The following is a 22,453-nucleotide window of genomic DNA, read 5'->3' on the forward strand; positions in this document are numbered from 1 at the left end:
ACTGTGCCTGAGGTCCAAGGCTCTGTGGCCAACCTGTACAAGTCGCACTGCGGCTGCAGCCAGCCTCCCCTCGCTGCTGATGCTCGGCACGCTCAGCTGAAGCGCCTGTCACTCCTGCAGGCAGCAATGTGCAAGAGTCAGAGATGCGGGTATCTAGAAAACGAGGTCTTTCTACACAAAGAATCAGAGACTCACACACTGGCAGTTCCAGAGCCCGGGATTCGCTACCTGATAGCCTCTCCTCTCTTTGATCAAAGGACAGATGGCCTCCTAAAACTGACGGTCATCACAAAGTGATTTTGTCTTGAAGACATTTGTTTTTCTGACTAATAGCCAGGCAGTCACCTAGTAGTTTTCATGTAATATTTTCAGCTTCCTCCCTAGAACCAGGGGAATGTAGCAAGACTTGCATTTCCCAGCTCTCTAAAGGTCAAGGGAAGCCTGTGCTACAAGGCTCTCGCTAGCACAGCTCCACAATTATCCCACTGGGGCGCAGGCAGGATCCATGATGGTGCTCTGTTTTCTCCCTAACGATGAAGAAGGCGGAAGACCCAGAGCAGGGCACCCGTCCTCATCAGGAGGCAGCATGGCCTGTCTGCTGTGTGGAGAGACTTTGCTGTGGTAAGCTACTAATGTCCTGGGATTCCTTCCCACAGCTTTCCATACTAACATATAACCAGGTACCTGGACAGGAGATTCCGTGACACTGTGGAACCCTGCTCAATGGCTGGGGTTGGGGGGTGGCAAAGGAGGTCCATCAGGACCCAGGAAAGGCAAAAATTCATGTCATACTAACAAAAGACATGCCAAGACCTTCTAATAAGAGCCTGGAAGCCTGACCACATGTGGGCTGAGCACAGGGCCCTCGGCCGACCGCGGGGTGGGGGTGGGGGGGGGTAGCCTACATGGTAAGTCGGTGAGACTGTGAGAGCAAGCGGAAGTGGAAAGTGTGCAGCAGCACGGGGGCTTCCCGGCCAGCCCCCAGCACCTCAAGGTGCCCACATCAGGCACAAAGAGTAGTCAGGACTTGGCCTTTTAGGCAAAAGCAACTCAAAGGCAGTTACTTTTAATCCATGTAACTTTAAAGTATGAGCCAACAGGAGAGAAGCTCTATCAAAAGCAGACTTGATGAGAAGAACAGGAACGGTAACAGTAGGGGAGGCAGACGCACCTAGAGCAAAGGGGACTGTACTGGCCAGAGCCTACTGCTTCACTGAGTCTTTCCAGAACAAGGGGCCACTCTTCCTTTCTTCTTGTACCTCATTTGATATTAGTTTATGTTTTGGGTATTCCAGTTTTCTAGGTTAATATCCACTTATTAGTGAGTGCATACCATGATTCACCTTTTGAGTCTGAGTTACCTCACTTAGTATGATGTTCTCTAGCTCCATCCATTTGCCTAAGAATTTCATGAATTCATTGTTTCTAATGGCTAAATGGAACAGGATTGAAGATCCAGAAATGAACCCACACACCTATGGCCACTTGATCCTCGACAAAGAGGCTGAAAACATCCAATGGAAAAAAGATAGCCTTTTCAACAAATGGTGCTGGTTCAACTGGAGGTCAGCATGCAGAAGAATGTGAATTGATCCATCCTTGTCTCCTTGTACTAAGCTCAAATCTAAATGGATCAAGGTCCTCCACATAAAGCCAGACACTCTGAAGCTAATAGAAAAGAAACTGGGGAAGACCCTTGAGGACATCGGTACAGGGAGAAAGTTTCTGAACAGAACACCAATAGCGTATGCTCTAAGAGCAAGAATTGACAAATGGGACCTCATAAAATTACAGAGTTTCTGTAAGGCAAAGGACACCATCAAGAGGACAAATCGGCAACCAACAAATTGGGAAAAGATCTTCACTAATCCTACATCAGATGGAGGGCTAATATCCAATATATATAAGGAACTCAAGAAGTTAGACTCCAGAAAACCAAACAACCCTATTAAAAAATGGGGTACAGAGTTAAACAAAGAATTCTCACCTGAAGAACTTCGGATGGCGGAGAAGCATCTTAAAAAATGCTCAACTTCATTAGTCATTAGGGAAATGCAAATCAAAACAACCATGAGATTTCATCTTACACCAGTCAGAATGGCTAAGATTAAAAATTCAGGAGACAGCAGGTGTTGGAGAGGGTGTGGAGAAAGAGGAACACTCCTCCACTGCTGGTGGGATTGCAAATTGGTACAACCACTCTGGAAAGCAGTCTGGCGGTTCCTCCGAAAACTGGGCACCTCACTTCCAGAAGATCCTGCTATACCACTCCTGGGCATATACCCAGAGGATTCCCCACCATGTAATAAGGATACATGCTCTACTATGTTCATAGCAGCCCTATTTATAATTGCCAGATGCTGGAAAGAACCCAGGTATCCCTCAACAGAAGAGTGGATGCAAAAAATGTGGTATATCTACACAATGGAGTGCTATTCAGCCATTAGAAACAATGAATTCATGAAATTCTTAGGGAATTGTCTTTTAAATGACAAAAATACAGAGAATTAACCATTTAATTAATGAAGGTGCCACAGCAGTAACGCAGGGTCTACCATCCTGACCCGCTGTCTTACTGTGTTCCCTCAGAGATAACCTGGAATAGCACATCCCAGGCATCCTACACATAGGAGAATCAGACAGATAAGGATAAGAAAGACTACCTTTATTTTTCTAGTAAGATTACAGTGTGTGAGAGACTAAGAGAGCAACCCAAGAAATGCAGTGATGAGTGAAAGATCAAGGTACTCTGGTTGTAAAGCTAAGCCAGTGGGAAAACAAAATCATTTCAGATATGCTAAGAGCTATACATTATACACAAGTATACATGTGATTTCTCTTACTCAGGGTGCGCTGTGGCTAAAACTAGTTCGTTCCATGTGTGTATTCTTAAGAAATAAAATTGTTTCCTTCTGATTATACAATATTAAAAGTGTTTCTCAGTAGCTACACAGGTAGAGTGATGTCACTTCATTCTTGAGTATGGACACCATTAGGCAATTCAGTATCGGATGGGCTCCCACAGAAAATGGCAGCCTTGTAAAAATACCCTTGAACCTTCACTTACATCAAAAGATAAAGTTCTCCACCTTAGCTAGGAAAGGAGCTGTGCTCCAGTTCTGGTACTCTGGAGACCTAGAGACTGAGGAGAGCACTAACAAAAAGCTGTAGCTAACAGAAGTGACTTAACACAGCAAAATGGCACCCAGGTTCTTACTAAGGCTTCAAGTTCTTCCTAAATTATTAAATATGACAAAAGATCCTATCTTTATACTTAGGAGTTGGTTTGGTTCCCCCCCCCCTTGGATTTTGTAAACTAAGAAATAACTGGTATCCTGCTTGTGTCAGCCTACGTCACCAGCCACTAATTTTGAACTTTTGGGCATCATATGCATGTATTACCTAATGCTCTTATTTGAATGTGTCCCCCACAAATTTTCCATGTTGAACTCTCTTTTCCGAGGTGATGGTCTTAAGACTCAGAGGGAGGTCATCCCGGTCAGAGTGTGGAGCCTCCATGATGAGATTGGTGTCCTTGTAAAAGGTGACAAAGAACTTCTTGCCTTTCCAGTACTGAGGCCATCCATTTGTAAAAGGTCTCCAGATGTGCAATCTAGCCTGAAGAACTGTGTGCATCATCAAGGGAAAGGCCAGGCTGGGGCGCCTGGTCCACAGGAAGATGTGCACCACTGGTTAACTTGGAAGACAAGGGTGCTGGTGGAAGCTATTAGGACCAATTATAACGACAGATATGACAAGATCCGCCGCCGCTGGGGAGGCAACAACCTGGGTTCTAAGTCTGTGACTCGCATTGCCACGCTGGAAAAGGCAAAGGCTAAAGAACTTGCCACTAAACTGGGTTAAATGTACACTGAGTTTTCTGTACATAAATATAATTACAAAATTATCTTCCAGAAAAAAAGAATTAAGTGGGGGAGGGGTGGCGGGGGGCAGTGGGGTTGAGAATTGTTTCTCATATGGTGTGCTGTTATAAAATAATGCAACGGACTTGGGGGCGGGGATCATTCCTTACTAGTAGTTCTCATGTTGAAATGTATATTTTCCTTCTGCCGTGGTTTAAGACAAATCCAAAAGCGTCCCTCCCGGTACTGCCCGCGCTCAGGGGCGTGTGCTGCAGGGCTGCGGGAGGCCACTCGCGCGCGGTACTGGGGGTGCGGGAGTAGGCGGCGGGAAGGGGCCGTCGGGGACCGCAGCACTCGTGCGCACAGATCGGCCCTCCGCCGTCCGGGAGCAGGTCTCCCTGTCCCCTCCTCCCGGGAGCTTGTCGCCCGACCAGCCTGGACGAGGAGCTGGTGCGAGCTGCAGTTTGGGGCAGCCCCGCCGACCGTCCAGCCCGCTTTCTCCGGAACTCACCGAGAACGCTCGCCGCGTCGCTATGGTTACGGGGAAAAGCTGCTCGGTTCTCGCGACAGCCTGGCGTGGCCTCACTTCCGGCTCCCTTAGGCCCGTAGTTCATTCCCGAAAGCCCTCGCTTCCTGAGGGCCACACTTCCGGGCGCGGCTTCTCTTCCGCCAGCTGGGGCGAGTTCCAGCCTTTGACGCTGCGGGTGCTGCGTGGCCTGCGGGGCGTGGCGGTGAGTCCGGGGTCGGTGACCTCGCCATTCTCCAGACACCTGCGCCCCCTCCCCCGGGGGCCTGTCCTAACGTCCCCTTTCCCCGCCCGCTTCCTCCGCTCCGCTCCTCCCTCTCTGCTGTTCCCTACTCTTTACCCCTTCTCTCCCTCCCCTTCCCCACCGTCGGTTCCCGGGACCCAGGTGCCCGCATCTTGGTCTGCGTGAACGAGCACCTCCGGTCAAGCCTGTCACCCGTGCCTTCCCAGCACAGCGACTGCAGATGAGGGAGTCCCCGAGTTGAGTGTCCCAGCGATGGCTACTCCCTGGAGGTGCGCCCTGTGGATGATCCTGGTGTCCCAGGTGGTGACCCTGGTAAAATGTTTGGAAGACGACGACGTCCCGGAAGAGTGGCTCCTTCTGCACGTGGTCCAGGGCCAAATAGGAGCCGGGAATTACAGCTACTTGCGGTTGAACCACGAGGGTAAAATTATTCTCAGGATGCAGAGCCTGAGCGGGGATGCGGACCTGTACGTGTCTGACAGCACTCCGCACCCAAGCTTCGATGACTATGAGCTGCAGTCTGTCACTTGCGGCCAGGACGTGGTCTCTATACCGGCACACTTCCAGCGGCCGGTCGGGATAGGGATTTATGGACACCCATCTCACCATGAGAGTGACTTTGAGATGAGGGTGTACTATGACAGAACTGTGGATCAGTACCCATTCGGAGAGGCTGCCTATGCGGCTGACACAACAGGAGCCAGTCAGAAGCAGGCTTATGCTCCCGAGGAGGCAGCCCAAGAAGAGGAGTCAGTCCTCTGGACGATATTGATTAGCATTTTGAAATTGGTGCTTGAAATTCTCTTCTGATTCCTTGAATATGCTGGAGCACAAACCATTTTTGCACGGATCGATTACAGTTTGCTGCGAACCTTGCTACTTGATCTGGTCAAATTCTGGTTACCTTTTTCTAGACTAGGATGGAAAAATAAAGCCATACAGTTTTGTTACCTCCGTTTACTCCCAAGCAGGAAAAGCAGCAAGCACAATATTTTAGAGATTAAAATTCCTATAAAAAGGAGTCTGCTCAATAAAATGTTTAATTACATTTTGGTTAGGTGAGTAAAAAGATTACAGTAACAGGCTGTATAAATCAGATTAAACTTTCCTGCTGGTGCAGAAGTTGATAACTGTAGGATTTATTCTATAGACATTTAAATGAAGTACAGAACTTCGAGTTTTAAATAGGTACTATATAGCCAGGTTGGAAATGCAGTGACAGCTTCGCCCTTCCCAGAGCCTCTACACAGTAGGGATATGGTACCTGATACCCAAGCAAGCTTTCCTGGCAGCAAGTATTTATAAATTGTTGCTGTGCCAGTGATGACAGATTCCAAATCCAGTTGTACCAGAGGCCATTTGCCCTTTCCTCTGCTTAGCTAGATTGGAGCTCTCTGGTTATTAGGTAACTAATACTACCTAATCAGGTCAAGACAGAGTCTTAACAAGTGGTAACTTTGTTATATTCAAGAAGAAATATTTCAAATTAAGTTGCTACCTCTTTCTGCTGATCTCTGGAAAAAGACAACACTACGAAATTAAAGTCTGGGGAAATGAGCCATTTCTCTGACTTTGAAGTTGCTAATAAAGAAATAAATCAACTTGATGTTTAAGGTCATAGTTAATTTCAAAAAAAGTTTTTATTGGCATAAAAATGAAAGTGTTGAAAATAAATTGGCACCAAATATCCCAAGCATGAGGGTCGAAGCCTATTCACCCCTCTTTGCTGCTTTTCCCCCTTCTGCCCACTTTCCTGGGTGCTGGGGGAGCTCGCTGGCAACAGTCACAAATCCAGCGACCTACGAGAAAAATTGTTAGTTAATACAGAGTGGGATTTCATTTTTATAGGACTGAGTACAAACCATCTAAACTCATCCCTGAGCTATCTGTAGTGATCACTCCCAGTGGGAGGGAGCACTGACTGGTTCCTTAAGCCATGGAAGAAAATGTAAACAACCCTTAATCAGTGTAACCAATGCAGTGTGAACTCTTAGTGCATGGCCAAAAGGCATTATAGCAATCACTTGTACCTTTTTAAAAAATTACTGTTATCCTTCCTAAAATTCAAATACCATCATGCTTTTGAAAGCTCAACAACACAATTCCTAATGTGGAACCTGTTAAAGAAGCTGCCTTTCTATGGCCTTTTCCTCCTAACAGCTTCTCTCTCTTTCCATGCACTTTAAAACTAGCATCTATCCCACATACTTGATCTGAATTACTACAAAAACCTAAGTGACTATTCAAGTTGGGTATTTCTAAAGGATTTCCAGGAACCTTCTTTTATAGAGCACTATACAGTGTTAACTATGCAACTAAGTTCTTCAAATTGCACAATTACCTGTATAATGTTTTAATAGAATTACTGTGATTTATTATTTGAATCTGTGTCCATCGTAAAGTTATCTGGAATTGTCATGCTGCCTCACTTTATAAAAATGTCTTAGCGTTATGTAAAGACATAGCAGTCACTTTGTTAATAGATAAACTTTAAAAATAAAATCAAACCATTGAGACAGACTGGTGCTGTTACTTTAGTAATTTTAGTAGAAAACACCAGCTCATTCTATACCTCAAATTATACTTCCCCCAAAACCTAACCTAGGCTTTCTGCCATCTCATTTGTGCTTTGGTCCCTTGACTGCAAGGATGAAAATCAAGTATCTGTGACATGGACAATAACAGCTTGATCATAATTGGGGCATGTTCCTGCCACTTATGCAGCCTTAAAATACTGCTGGGAGATCTTCATCACACAAGATAATGTGGGTTTTGTTTTTTTCATCTTTACCTGAAGGAATAGCACCAAGGCCCACACAAAAAGTATGATAACCTCTGTCACACACATCACAGAACATCATCTCTTCTTCATGGTGGGGCTGTCCACATATAATGCATGTCTTACACTCCATACACTGCCATGGGTAGGTCTTAATCATAGAAACAAGCTCCATGGTCATATCCAAGCAAGAAGGGTGGCCTAAATCAAAACCAACACGGATAGCATTTCACAAGAGAACGTTTCACTTACGGCATATAAAATATTAGTTCCCAAGAATGGCTGACATGCTTAATATCACTATAGAAACATCAAAATACAATGTAGAGAATACACGGGGCTTTGTCTAATAAGGCACTATTTAATTGATTCTCTGATGGACACCTTGTTGACAACAATAACCCTAGCTTTTGAGGCAACACGCAGGGTGAGGTTAAAATCTTATGGAGACATCTCTACTTACCACTGTTATCACACTGGGAGCAGTGTATAAGTGATTCAGCCTTTCCTTTCTTGTTGGACTCCTTACCCTTCAGACAAATTCCACACAGAGCATTTGGAATGACCTTTGGCTGGAAGGGTAGAAGAGGGCTATAAATTCATGCCAGAAGAACTCACTATGGGTTCAAAAGGGATTCTGTTATTACCTTATCTTTACTTTTCATAATTTTCTAATGAAAATGTTTTTGTAAGACGCAACTGGCTTTAAGACAGATATAACCCTCCCCTACTGATGAAAGCCTGGCCTGCACTCCATGCACAGGGTAAATGCGTGTTGCCTAGATTAGCGCTCTGCTGCCTACACACATCTACACAAGACCAAGAAGGGAAATGGAGCAGGATGTCAAATGCCACTGATGACTGGGAAAGAAAATCCAGGTACCAGTGAGCACACAAAAGCTAAGCCTAAGGTTTAAACAACCTATAAATTCTCTTTATTTCAAAGATGGCATTTTTTCAGAGATATAAAGCTGAACCTATTAAAAAAAAAACTAAAAAGTCAATATTTGACCATTTTAATTAAAAGATGTCCCATCCATACAGTCATACCTGTAGGAATCTGAGTTATATGCATATTCTTGTTTCCTGTCTAAGGAATGAGGAGAACTATGCTAAAGGAGAGAAGTATTCACTGTGACATGTAATCTGACAAGGAGAACGTTGTCAAGTAGGAAACACACAACGCATATTTTGAGTATTATTTTTCAAATTAAAAACATACACAGAATTAGGGCTTTGAACATGGACTAGAACGAGTATAAGATGTTCCCTACACCTGAACTACCAAGCCAAGGGAGGGGCACATCTGCACATCACTATCTTGACCGTCACAAACGGTGCTCACCGTACTACAGATGCACGTGAATAAATGGTTTTAAAAGCGGGGGAGGGGGACAAAGATGATTACAGGGCAATTGTATCTCTTTTCTAAATTACTGCACCAGAGATCTAGACTCACTTTAAATATCTCACTGCCACTTGTGTACTTTGTCAGACCTAAATAATTTAATTTTTTAAAAATATTTTCTTTGCAAAAGATGACAGAGGCATTCAAAAACAATTTTTGGCTTATTTATTTTTTAAAAAGTCAACCTTATACATAAATATGATAAAAAACAATAACTAAACAATCACAAATGTCTCTACAAAATAATAAATATGGAGTTAAACAAACATATAAAATGTCCCATTGACTACTCTCCACCTCTGTTTTATACCCTGCTCTCCCAGCACCTGACCGCAGTCAGTCACTCTGCTATTCCTGCTGCATCTGCATCCTAAGCACATGCTTTAATGTGTCCTGGACATCAGCTTAAAAAAAATAGCTAGGAAATTCACTTCTAAGATTGAGTCTTAATTGCTATAATATGCAGCAGAATTTTCAATAAGCTGTACTATATGTAAAAGATAAACTTACGGTTTAAGTTAGATACTATCAGAGTAAGTCCTCTAATATCTTTTACTAAAGTCAGGGAAGAAACCACACAATATTAAATTGTGAAAAGAGAATTCCTCATAGACTCTTTACAAAGCAATTCAAAAGGAATAAAACACAAATGAATTCACATTCTAGAGCAATTCAAGTTCTATAATCACTAAAGTACACATAATGCCTATAATAAAAGGAGACACTAAGAAACTTCAGGGTTTACCTTTAAAATTATACATAATGTTCTGATTCACCACTTCACTTTGTTTCTTACCCAATGCTCTTCATCTTGTTGAAAAGAAAAATGTAGAGGGATGGGAGGGGGAGGAGGGATGGGAGAAGGGAGGAGGGATGGGAGAGAGGAGGAGGGATGGGAGAGGGGAGGAGGGATGGGGAAGGAAGAGAGGCCAATGGGGAAGGAAGGAAGGCAGTAGACAGGAGGGCAGCAGTGGGTGCAGGACACAGACCACTGGCATTTTCTAGAGATGCTATACAGTTCCACACACCAAAGCACAGTTCCTGCAGCACCCAGGCTTTAACAGGCCACAGCCTGCATCTAGGGCCTCACAGACAACGTAAAGACCAGCACTCAGAGAGGGAGAGGATGGCTCTGTGCCTCACTAAGACCCAGGGATCGCCTTTGCACGCTGCCACAGCCTTTTAGTTTTCTTCAGCCAACAGCCCTCAGCATCTCAAACAAAAGGCTTGTGTGTACTGACTTGTTAAAAAACTAGCAAAGTAAGTTGAAACTTTCCTGAAAGCACTAACATAGTATAGATTTTAATTATGTGTGCAGGCCTGAGCCTGACAGTTACACTTTTAATTTCAGGTTAATGTAACCCAAGCACTACTGTCCTAGAAGTTGAGGGAAAGCACCAGTCGTCCTATTACATCACATACATTATGTCTAACTTCCTATTCTAAAGTGTGTGTCTCAGCTTGAAGTACCCTAATATTTAGGCACATCTTGGCTCATTAATACTTTCCATACAGAGGTTAACTTTCAATAATTGTGTTCACATTAATATATACTATCTATATATTGGCTGTTCCTATCTTTGAAATACCTGAAACATTTTTAGTTACTAAAAATGTTTACAGATTATAAAATGTTTATTTTGCATATGAGGCTCCCTTGAGTACTTTAACTGAGCTTAATCTAGATGATTTACTCACTAGATGAGTGATACTATGGAGTTCTTCGTCTCTAGCCTGCACTAGCTGTCTTTCCAACAACTGTCTCTATTTACAGTGCATGATGAAACAGGCTCCTGGTTTAAATGCTTCCTCAGCCCGACGGCTGGCACTCCTGCTGGCACCTAAGACAGTGACACTGCTGGCTCCTGCAGGCTGCCTCTGAAATGTAATCTTTGGAGGTTTTTTTTTTTTTTTTGGTTTCAGTTATTAAGCTGTGACTGAAATCTTTAGTTTAAAAAGCATAGCTAAGCTATACACGTTTAAAAAAAAAAACAAACAAACTCACACAGCAGCCTCCTGAAGCTGCCCTCGGAATGGGTCCTTGCTGAGTAAGCATCAGTCCTGCGGCTATGCCACACAAGCATGTTCTAAGTGGATGGCACATGTGCACTGTCAGACGTGCTCCAGTGGGACTGACAGACAGGGACACGCAGCTCACATCGCTCTCTTTCTCTGTGTGCCATTATTGCAATGCTAACTCGCAGGTGTTTAACACTCACTCAGTGAGACTCTTACTTACAGCCTTCCTTTTGGATGCATATGCTAATACAGCCAGGCCCTGGAGGGCATGCTGTACTGTCACCACGCCCGCCCGCCTCCGGCACAAAGCTCTGTCCATCCCTTCAGTGACCCTCCTACCTCCCCTTGCACCATTACAGCAGCTCACCTCTCATCCAGCTTCTTAGGGGGGAGGCAGATAGAAAACAAATGTTAAAAATAATAGTTTCTGATAATCTATGGCCTTACTCTAAGAATATCAGATCCACAAATTAAGTTTTAGTCCTTGTAACAGAATGGTATACCAGCTATCTCCCAATGGTTATACAAAAACAATGATGTAAGTTTTCTATCCAAAACTCGGCAGAATTTGGCAACTGGATCCAACAATCCTTAGAGTAAGCCTGAATATTTTCAATGAAAGGCACTACAGAAATACCACCTCATGTGGTTGTCCACCCATCCCTACTTCACAGCTTGCCAAGGTAAGCGTCACCAGCTGTTCAGATATTCAAACTGCTAGGTAAGAATGCCCTGCACTCAAAAACAAAAGGTTCTGCCTTAAAACAGTGTTTTAGAAACTCCTATTTGTCTGGTTATTTACTTAAAGAGATGAAAACCCATTAATTGTTTATATACAGGAAATAGAAGCTATACCATGACCAAAAGTGACAAGAAAGCCACCAGAGAAAGAAAGCAGTGGACAGGTGCACAGGACAGGATGGCGGAGCGCAGCCAGCTCAGCTCTGCAGGCTCAGAGTTAACGGGGTGAGGGAGAGGCTGGCCAGGGAAGAGGCCGGTCAGGGGCTTTTTTCTTCTACCTTGTACCCAGGAACTGATTTGGACAGTACAGAACGTTTGGAGCCGTCTTTTCTTGGAGTGGCCATTTTGTCTTTTGATTTCTGTCTTCCCTGGAAGGTGTCTTCCTGGCTGTCAGGGGGGCTGTCTCCTTCAGACACATTGCCTGAGGAGCTGTCCTGTAGCAAACAAGTGAGAGCAAAGGTTCCGTGGAATCAGGACCTAGCTGAGGCTCAATTTTTCAAATGACAGAAAACATTTTTTTTTAAGTTTTTTTCCAATGAAAAATAAAAATGATTTTAAGAAATTCATTTCTAAATAGAGTAAGAAAAGCTATGTGAAAAGTTATTTACCCTTCTAATAACTATTTCTATTAGCAAGTATCCTAGTCAACTACTACACTTTCTGATATAAGTCATCAAAAATGGAATTAACAGCTCAACTATTATTACATTTACACAGCTTCAATATTTCTCATACCATGAGGATGCATAGTTTTGTATTTATAGAAATACTTATTTTTCCTGAGAGATAGAAGTCATTATGAAAGTCCTTCAAATTCATAACCATGTTCAAACTGTGAAAGATCGAAAGCCATGTCCCAAACTACCCACAACAGTACGACATATTTGTTCAAGAACAAGACCTCAGTATCTGACCATTTAATTCATAATTCAATGCTTGGTAACAACTTTATATTCACATAAATTATGAAAAGTGAATGAAAACAAATCAAGCTATCCACAGGCACCTGCGACACATCCTGGAATGACTGGGCACATAAGTGTGTCTCCTGCCTGGTTTCTGTGCATTTATACTCTGTAGAGACCCAGGCTCCCTCATATACACCCCATGCCCTCCTAATATGGCTTCATGCTGGCAGTGTAATTCACAAAGTTGGTTACTATACTGCATGTGTGTACACATGTGATCACACTGTATGCATCAGTAAACGTGATTATTATGTGCACAGAATCACACATATGTGCATAACAGATGTGTGCAAACGTGCTGTCAGGTTGGTAAAGTACATGCATTTTCTCATATTCTTTAAACTAGTTTCTTTTGTGTAAATATATCACCACTGTGGATAAAGATTTATTTCTAAATTCTGCAACATTAAAATCAGCATTTTTTTCTATTTAAATTTTGCTAACATCTAATTAAGTTCTTAGAATTAACTCTATTAATTCTGCCAGGTCAAAATCTGTGAAAAAAATTCTGGGTGTGGTATGAAAATGCTTTCCTCAAAGATTTGATTAATTTCTATTCCACAGAGCAGTGTGCTAAAGCTGGGTTCATCGTTAGTAACTTCCAGAGCTAGCTCCTCTCTGGGGACTGACAGGAGGCATCACCACACAGCAGTGGACAGAACCTTGTTTCATGGAACACAGAAGATTAACTGTTAGAAGTTGTTGTAGACAAAGGAAGAAAAGGCCAGTCAATGAAGACAGACATTTGCGTTGGCTAAAATATAACATAGAAAAGGGCTGGGGCTTACTATGTTTTTCTGAACCATGAACCACCCCAGAGCTACTGTCCTTCATGCTTGGAGAGTAAACAGCCTGCTTTTTAGCAGCTAAATTTTTGATATGAGTGCACTCTTTGGCAGCATATATACGAAATTTTTTTATACAAAAAAGGTACCTAGAAAAACTAAATATACAACACATTAGTAAACTAACATTTTCCTACAGGAAGCCCCAGTTTAAGCAAAAGGAGCACAGGGTAATGTGTGCTGCCTCAGTCCAAGAAAACTACATTTCTCTGGGACAAAGATCAGTCTATTTTGTTCAGTATTTTAATGTGCATAAATAGCACACTGGGTAGAAGAATATTAACGCTGAGTACAACTGCCTATCTTGCTCAAAATATTAAGTTTTTAAATATAAAACTTGCCCCCCAAAAAGCAATGCGAAACCTATTTATATCAACACACACTAAATATTCTTGGGAAATTTTTCTAGAAATGTATGTGACTGTCCCAATCAAACAGTCTGGTAACAGCATTCAATTTCACATTCCTCCCGTGAAGGTGCACGGTCCTACCGAAGTGCCTTTGTTCTTCCGCTTCTCATCCCCTCCGCCGTCTTCAGCATCGTCTGAGTCTCCATCACTGTCTAGTGCCGGGAGCTCTGGGTCCAGGGGCGGCTCATACAGGGCTGTGTTGAGTGGCAAGTACCGAAGCTCGTCTGGTGAGTACCTGCGTTTACAAAGACTGCCTTCATTCTTCCTGAATAGCACATACGTAAAAACTACCTTTAAGCCATCAAACTTGCTTTATGCTTCTCGGATATACTTCACACAAGTGGGTGGGGAAAATTTCATTTTGGTCATCAGGTGGGGATAAGTAATAAATTTTAGTAATCACAACACTTTTCCCCAACTGACCACACAGCTTACGCACTTGGTCCTATCTACACATAATGCCAGTCTTCCCCTTTACCCTCAAAGCAAGAACACAGTGATGACTGAGGTGTCAGCAGACAGAAGTCCAGGCAGCAAGGAGCATGCTCCTGCCCAGCCGCACAGCCGAGCTGTGGTGACTTGTGCACTGCATCCTTCCATTCGCCGAACAGGCTCAACGGAGAGCCAACGTCCTAAGACTGACAGAATGACCGCACAATGCCATCAAGTGCATGGTGTGTAACAATTAGATAAAAATTAGAAACAGTTAACAGTGATGACTCCAAGACATCGCAGAGCATGTCCTGCACCGTTTAGGGCTCCCCTAGCTCAGGCTGCACATAGCCCTCCTGGTCTCAGGGGCTCTTGTTCTGGAGGCACTAAAACACCATATCAGAACATAAGAGTTGGCAGATCACCACCAGAATTTTAGAAATTTCTAGACTGAAATTTTTTTTAAAGTTAAGATTTTGCACAATCTAAATTAGAATATCAAACAGCAAACACTCTGCCTGGCTCTACTGTAAATCCTGTTTTCTGTAGAACACCTACTCTGAGAACAGGTTTCCAGAATGAGGTCAACTGCTGGAAAAGCTGAGATTTTTGAAACAAGAGGAACCCATCTGTCCTGGTCAGAAAGGCTTGGGTGCCATTTAAGATGGAAACAGGAAGCAAGCACACATACAGGGTGTGGCCATGTCTGCCATGGACTCATCTGTCCCTTCTTTATCTCACCCTCACTACTGTCATGTCACTCTCCACACAAGTAAAGACTCTGGAGAGATCTGAAGCTGAACCTACCCGAGATTCTCGGTTCACAAAAGCTTCCCAAGGATACCAAACTCCTGGGCCATGTGCCATACTGAAAGCACTAAAGGCTGGTGCAGATGGCAGGCAGGCAGGGGTGGCACTGCAGACCGCACAGTAGGCCTTCAATAATAGAGTGGTGTTCGTTACACAGACCCAAGAGGAAAAGTGCAGACACAAACCCTACACACCTTTTGGTGTCACTGATAAACATAAAATTCTAGGAGGCCCCAAAAGCAGTGATAATTAAAGTCCTGACTACCTCTTATAGTACTCCTGGAACTGTCCGGGGATGAGAGCCACCGGGTAGGAGCCAACCTTCGTCCGCTCTGTCGGCAGCACTCTGTACTTCCCTTGAGGCACCTGGATAACCTGTGTTAAGATCAAAAGTGTGAAAAAGGATCCCAACCCCGGAATCAAGGCTGCAAGAAAAGAACTCCCATGTGATCACTGCGTCCGTGTCCCACACTGTAGAAAGCTAGCAATCTAAGTCACACAGCAGCAATAGCCTAGGGGACAGCTGGCACCTCCTGGCTGTGTGCTTTAGTTCTGAGCCTGTCATTCTCCATGTGCACAGGTTTTGAAAAAGGCAGTGTAAAAGTCTCTGGCCCACCATGGTCTTTTGTGAGGTGTGTACACTTCTTTGTAGCTCACCTGGCTCCTTCTCTGAAATGTGGGGACATCTGTGTAACCTCATGGGACTCCCATCAAAACCAAACAGACAAACTCAGCGTGCTGCTCCCACACACACTCTGGGGACAGGGCAGTTAGATACAGATGGTTCATCTTACTCATTAAACTCAATCACAAAGCCAAGGCGTTTCAGAAAGGAGGAAAGGAAGGAGGAGGAGGGTGGGAGGCAGGCAAATGGCATTTCCAATACATCATTACTAATGGTACCTTAACTTGTGGGGGAAAATAAACACAGCTGGCACCATAACAACAATGTAGTAATAATTAATAATAAATAATGATAATAATGATGATGATAATAATAATAATGGACTGGTGACCATCCTGCAGTAACAAAGGAGACCCAGGTACCCCTAAAATAAACTAGGCCACCCTACATGTGTCTGTAAGTCAAAATACGCTCTTCTTTCCTCCATGCGCTCCCGGTTTAAGTTGCTGTTAAACTCGGCGGCCTTCTTGGCGGCTTTCTTAATGTACTCAGGCACTTTGCTGGCCTCGACTTTCTGAGTGCTTTGTTGCTGCATTTGCTGAAAGGAAGACATTACAGCTAGAAGTCATACACAGTTTTATAAAAAGTCCCCCTCCCCCCAGACAGACATCAGACACCTTAAATCACTTACGGAATACTCTTTATAATGATCTGTAATCCTCTGACGCTCCTTCTCTTGTAGAATAACCGAATATTCAGCGTGTTTCGCTGGATATTCTTTTATCATTAAGTCAATCACTTCATCACTGCGCAAGGCTGTTAAACCTATTTTAGAGCACCCCCCCCACAGAAAGTAAACATTTTAAGGCCGAGTGAACATAGTGCTTAGTTACAAAACTAGCTTCTCTTTACTATCCTACAGTAACTAAAGCAAAATTAATACATTGTAAAACATAATAAAGTCAAGCAATTAAAAAAAGATTATCTTGTAAAAAAATAAATTCTTGAGTCAAATGAGTTTCTTTTCTATTTTATGCAAATTGTAAGAATACACTTAGAAATAATTATGAATGGTATACACTAACCACTAATAATTAATACAGAATATGTAAAAATTATTTCTTAATATATATTTCTTAGTCTCCAGATCTATATATCAGAAATATTACTTAGTCACATATCCAAACATTTGCCAGTCTACACACGCCATGTAACCTTCACAACATCAGCATCAGACTTTCCTACTGGCATGATGAATTCATCCTGTGAAGTGCCTGTTGACACTGATGCACTCACCAAAAACAAACCATCAGTGAAGCATATTCCATAAGGAACTAAAAGTCTGACACGATTTGCCAAAGAGAAGAATCTAGGGTTCAGTCCCCAGGACTACCGAAGATAAAGATCTGCACTTAGACACAGATTCCACACCCAAGACAGATGTTTGACAACTCTGCTAAAGCTATCATTAGACAATTACATTGTAGAATAAAAACTTTAATCATGTCTTTTACATTTTAAAAATTAAAAATGAAATGAACAACTTATTATTTAAATAATTAATTTTGTAAAATATTTTAGGAGATGGGTCGTTTATTTAATCATCTACCACCTATAAATGCTCAGCTTATAAGACACAATAGGCGCTGGTTACCTAGTGTGCACTGTGTCTCTGTGATGACGTTTAGTTCTCTCAGATACAGTTTCTCCTTGTGGGATAAATCCCGTCGCTCTAAATCTCCAAAAGCAGAACAAAGGGACTATTAAGAACTGAACCTATACATTTTACAACTTTTAAAAACTCAAAAAAAAAACCTATTTTAAGTACATTTGTTATTGAATATTGTAAGTGTAATTAGGTAACCACACACACACACACACACACACACATTACAAATTCAAGAAATAAACATTAAAAAACCAAAAACTAGAACAGTCCAAAGATAAGCGTTTACTCCACCAGGGCAGCTTGTCACGAATGGCTTCCTACAATTCAAGCTCAGCTTAGACACTAACTCTATTCCTGAGGTCATGGAGCAACAGTTTAAATTCAAAACATTGGCTAGAAAGTGATTTTTCTTTTCAAACTTATCCTCAAATAGTTAGGTATGATGTTATGCACTCTAATCTTAGCAGTGTTCTGCCCCTAAAGAACTCGGTGACACAGAAGCATATTAGCTTCATAGTAGGACATAAATTAAACACGGCACGTATGCTTGCTTTAAGCTGTAAGTACCTGGATATTTCCGCTTGAAGGAGGTCACACCCAGATATTCACTGACTTGTTCTTGAAGCATATAGTACTCTCCTGTCTCATCAGGCGGCCATTTGTATTCTATTAAGTTTTCTGCTGGGTAGTAACTGAAGCTAAGACACAAACACACATTATGCCTTATATGTGGCATTAAACCATTCAACCATATTTATATTCCAAATTATTTTCAAAACAATTTTAAGAATTGTAATTCTTTTTATTACTGCTATGCTTATGGAGAAAAATTACAAAATGGGTAAAAGGAAGAAAAATAATGATCTAAAATTTCACATAAAAAAATCCACTAAATTTCTATACATGCAAATGTATGCATGGCAATTTCTATACATGCAAAGAACCTAAGGCTGGAAAGGTGGCTCAGCAGGTAGGATGAGCATTCAGTGGCCAGCAGCACCTCAAGCAACTCGCAACCATCTTTAACTCCAGCTCAGGACCTACTCTGGTCTTCTGGTCTCTGCAGATGTCCACACCCACATGTCCACACACATAAAGATGTACAAGTTAAACTTTAAAACTCACGGCTCCAACTACTAGGACTAAGAAACCAAAGCAAGGCAGCAACTCTAGAGTATTTTTAATTTAACATTCACTACAATTACTTCATGTATACCAGAAACAACTTAAGTAACGTCTGATGCTATCTATAGATCCGTAAGTCACAGACAGCTAGAAAAGCAGAGATTCCAAGGACCACTTATTATATTGTCACCTTGAGCTTATTCTCAAGGTGACAATAAGCTATAATTTTATTTCTTTACACTTTACAAACCCAGAAGCAAAGAACAGAGCTATTCTGGAAGTTGCAGTATACTGCCCTCGACTGCAATCCTGCGTAGTGAAGTCTGTACTGAGCGTGTCGATCTAGATCATCCAACTTCTACAGGAGAGGCAGGAGTGCGACAGTGATCTGCAGCATTTATTCATTTTAAAACTAGCTCATGAAACAGCCAAACCTAGTGCTAGAAAGAACAGAAACACACAAAGCTACAGAAAAGAACCTTACCTCCTGCCATATCACATGCAAAAAAGTAGCTCAGAATGAATTAAAATCCTAAATATAAGAGCTGCCTAGAAAATCCTAAGTTAGCAACAAATTCTTAGACTTAACACTCAAAAGTTATAAAAATAGACATTAAAATTAAATTTTAAAAAGTGACACTATCAACTATAGAGGAGAAAGAGCCATCGAGTGCTAGAAATTATTTACAAACCTGATAAAGGAATTCATATGCAAATACATAAAGTCCCATAACTTGTCAGCAAAAAATAAAAAGGGAATGGACAGCTGGGCATGGTGGTGCATGCCTCTAACCCCAGCACTGTGAGCCAGCCTCATCTACATAGTGAGTTCTAGGACAGCCAGAGGAACATAGGAAGACCCTGCTGCAAAAAACAAAAACAGGAGATGGAGAAATGGACAGAGAAGTAAGTAGACATTTCTCCAAAATATAAATCAAATAGTTAAAGAGCACCTAAAAAATAAACACCACGAGCCATGGTATACAAAACATAATCCCGGTCGGTGGGTGATTACGTTATGTCTTTCTGTATGCCTGTCACCAAAACAAGCAAAAACCGAAAGTAATGTTGCAAGGTGTTGTTACTGGTGAGACTGCGGAATGGTATAGAAGGTCCTTAAAACAGCTGAACACAGAATTACCGTACGGTACAGCTTCCTACTTGTAGTTAGATACCAGGGCACCAAGAACAGGGGTTCGGAATGCCAGTGTGCACTTCAGCATTGATTACCCAGCCTGCAGGTGAGCACACAAACTGTAGCAGAGCACACAATGGGCTGTGGGTAAGGCCGACAGCACAGGCAGGCACTGCCCAGGTCACTCAGGAGCAGGGGTGGAACTGTGGCAGCCAGCAGCTCCCGGAATGTGGCGGGAAGGAGAGGGAGGAACTGGAGGGCTACACAACGCTGAGTTACTGAAGTTTTGGAAAGGGCCGAGAAAGATGGTTGTACAATATTATAAATGTAATCAGTATCTCTGAACTATACTTTTTATATATGAGAAGTGTTACAACGGTGAGTTTTATATACCAATTTTACCATAATTTTTTAATCATTCTCAGGAGCAAGACCTACTTTGATATTATATGACTTTTTTTTTATTATTATTATATGACGTTTTTAAAGATGTGGTTGTTCGTTTGCTTTGTGTACATGTACATGAACATTTGTGGAGGCCAGAAGGGAACATCAGGTCCTCTGGAGTTTACAGGAGATTAGGAGATATGGGTGCTGGTCACCAAACGCCAGTTGAGCAAGATTCTGAACATCCGAGCCATTTCTCCAGCTGATACATTTAATTCTTAATAGCTGTTTCTGCTGCCTGGGACGGGCAAGGAAAGACAAACAGTCCACACAAGTCATTACTGAGCCCGAAAGTGGCGGTACCTAAGATCCTGACTTGAAGTCTCGCAGCTCCTCGAGCTGTCTCCTGAGCCCGTTCTCCTCCGTTTAGACGGATGGGTCCCATCATTGGAGTTGTCTTCGTTATCATCCTGTTCATTAAAATGATTAAAAAACAGAACATTTAAAAATGAATTAAAGACAGTGATTATGGAATGTTCTAGTCCGCCTAAGTATCAACAAGAGAAAGCATATTTCTAACTAGTGTCCTTGGAAAACTTAATTTCTTAGACTAATTGAAAGGACAAAGAATTTGTTACGAGGCATGGAATAAAACTAAAATCTGACCTTCAATCCAAACAAAATTAAATTTTCTACTATATTTTAAACGTGCTCCGCTTTCACTTTCTTGGTGAAACACAACCAAATAGGTTGTGTTCAAATATCTTCTGCTTTTTAATAGCCACAACACTTTAAAATCAAAGCAAGCCCTCCTATTTGAGCTGGGAAATAAACATTAGCAGATTTTATAGTGCCCTTCCACTTAAAACCGGCCCACAGGAGCGCATTCTAATGAGCTACTTTGGAGATGAAGAAGGACTGGACACAGGTTACCAAGTCTAACTACATTCCTTTTCTTCCACGGCATAAATTCAACACACTGTGATAAGCTCATAGGAGATATATGTTGTTGAGCCATTCCATTAAGGAAATATGTAATCAAATGTTTTTAAAACAATTCATTTACACTTTACTCAAGGCTTAAACTCCTATTGCTTTAACCAAGGTACTAATGCTCCTAACACTACTACTCTTTCTATATATTTCAATAAAGGCCCGAGACAGAGAATGAAAAGGCAGTAGAGTCCAGCATGCCAAGTCAGCATGGCACTGCGGGATGCCCGGAGTCTCGCTGGGCAGTGCCCCGGCCATGTGGTGATGCTGCAAGCTTCTCCCAGTCCGAAAACCTAGTGGCTGAAGCAAACACCCAGTGAAGTGGCACAAGAGGACACCAAGAGCAAGGGCCTGCACAGAACTGTCCGATATATGCAAACGTTGTGACTAGCAGGAATTTTACATTTCCTTATGACTCTCTAGCACCTAGGAATTTACTAAAATTATTTTCCAAATTAAAAAACATAGAGACCATTCTCCTTTTCACTCATCAAAAATGAAGTCAAGACTTAATATTCCTTTTTAAAACTAACAATCAATTAGAAGTTGAAAGATAATCTATTTTCTAAATATTATTTTTTCATAGTATTCATATTCCATACTTGCTTGACACCCACCGTTCGTTTTAAGCACCGGAGCACTTTAAGCACTATTTTATTGATTTGTGGACACTTTAAGGATTTCTGTATGTCAACACTTGGAGTTAAAAACAATGATCCACTCGAAAAGAAACAACTACGGAAGTTGACAGAGTTGACCAGCTCACAACCATAGGAATCCTAAGGGCCAAGTTCCAGGTAAGGCCCTCTCCTGCGCACCGTCCTCGGTCAGGACCGGGCGCCAGCAGCAGCCGCCGGCGCTGCCCGGACTCCGGCCACGGACCCGCCGTCTGAGGCCCCGCGGGGAGGAACCGGCACGCGGCGCGGGCCGCCTCGGCTGGTCGGGTCCGTGGGTGCGAACCCACGTCCCGCCAAGTCGGGACCCCGAGCGCTCGTTTCGCCCGGCGTCTCCCAGACTGAGATCCCCCGAAGGCCGCCAACTTTTCCGACTTTCCCAGGCTAGGGGCGCTTCTTCTCGGCCATTCTTGCCGAGTCTTCCGGTCCCTACCGTTCCCCGACAACTTCCCACCGGGCGCACAGCTCTCTCCGAGGTCCGCGCCCACCTTCCGCCGCACTTGTTGCTCCAGGACCCGCCGTCCCGTCCCCACTCCGCTCCCGAGCCCGACCCCGGCCGCTGCCGCCGTTGGGCGGCGCGCTCTGCTCACCTTCGGGGACTGCGCTCCGGGGGAGGCCGGGTCGCTGTCGCACCGCCGCGGGGACAGCGCCGCCCCGGGCCCGGCCGCGGCCATCAGCCCCAGCGCCCCGCGCCTCCGTCGTCGCCGCCGCCGTCGCTTAGTCCCAGCCGCCGCTGCCGCCGCCGCCGCCGCCGCTGTCGCGCGGGCCGCCCGGCGCCCCGGCCCCGCCCCCTCCGCCCG

The 22,453-nt window shown here is 43.3% G+C and overlaps 3 protein-coding genes across 5 annotated transcripts in view; 1 reads left to right on the forward strand and 2 right to left on the reverse strand.

The window, feature by feature from the left end:
* Wdr27 (WD repeat domain 27) overlaps nt 1-4,458 on the reverse strand; it is a 103,326-nt gene extending 98,868 nt beyond the window's left edge. The window contains exon 1 of the mRNA XM_052169276.1: nt 4,375-4,458. The gene's annotated coding sequence lies outside the window, so the exon portion shown is untranslated. The remainder of the gene's footprint in view (nt 1-4,374) is intronic.
* A 39-nt stretch (nt 4,459-4,497) lies between these two features.
* On the forward strand, nt 4,498-6,239 carry C23H6orf120 (chromosome 23 C6orf120 homolog). 2 transcript variants are annotated; one of them, XM_052169275.1, is made up of 2 exons: nt 4,498-4,594; nt 4,840-6,239. In XM_052169275.1, the coding sequence occupies exon 2, from the start codon at nt 4,886-4,888 to the stop codon at nt 5,441-5,443; it is 558 nt and encodes a 185-aa protein (XP_052025235.1). In that variant the 5' UTR covers nt 4,498-4,594; nt 4,840-4,885; the 3' UTR covers nt 5,444-6,239. The 2 variants fall into 2 exon arrangements, with proteins under 2 accessions (XP_052025235.1, XP_052025234.1); XM_052169274.1 differs by having other exon boundaries at nt 4,500-4,594; nt 4,775-6,239.
* A 15-nt stretch (nt 6,240-6,254) lies between these two features.
* Phf10 (PHD finger protein 10) lies at nt 6,255-22,453 on the reverse strand. Of its 2 annotated transcripts, none has more exons than XM_052169273.1 (12): nt 22,244-22,453; nt 20,350-20,456; nt 17,907-18,037; nt 17,325-17,402; nt 16,362-16,495; nt 16,119-16,268; nt 15,311-15,420; nt 13,885-14,038; nt 11,859-12,014; nt 7,876-7,984; nt 7,425-7,613; nt 6,255-6,432 (listed from the first exon to the last, which is right to left on the reverse strand). In XM_052169273.1, exons 1-12 carry the CDS (start codon nt 22,325-22,327, stop codon nt 6,347-6,349), a joined length of 1,488 nt encoding a protein of 495 aa, XP_052025233.1. In that variant the 5' UTR covers nt 22,328-22,453; the 3' UTR covers nt 6,255-6,346. The 2 variants fall into 2 exon arrangements, with proteins under 2 accessions (XP_052025233.1, XP_052025232.1); XM_052169272.1 differs by having other exon boundaries at nt 17,325-17,408; nt 22,244-22,452.

Source organism: Apodemus sylvaticus, chromosome 23, assembly GCF_947179515.1.
Source record: "Apodemus sylvaticus chromosome 23, mApoSyl1.1, whole genome shotgun sequence".
Lineage (NCBI taxonomy): Eukaryota > Metazoa > Chordata > Mammalia > Rodentia > Muridae > Apodemus > Apodemus sylvaticus.

Coding starts and splice junctions, on each gene's coding strand:
- Phf10 (XM_052169272.1), bottom strand. CDS start 22,327: ATGGCCGCGGCCGGGCCCGGGGCGGCGCTGTCCCCGCGGCGGTGCGAC. Junction 7,614..7,875: donor CTCCCAGTGTGATAACAGTG/GTAAGTAGAGAT, acceptor GTTTTGATTTAG/GCCACCCTTCTTGCTTGGAT. Junction 6,433..7,424: donor CCTTGGTGCTATTCCTTCAG/GTAAAGATGAAA, acceptor TTTTTCTCGTAG/GTCGCTGGATTTGTGACTGT.
- C23H6orf120 (XM_052169275.1), top strand. CDS start 4,886: ATGGCTACTCCCTGGAGGTGCGCCCTGTGGATGATCCTGGTGTCCCAG.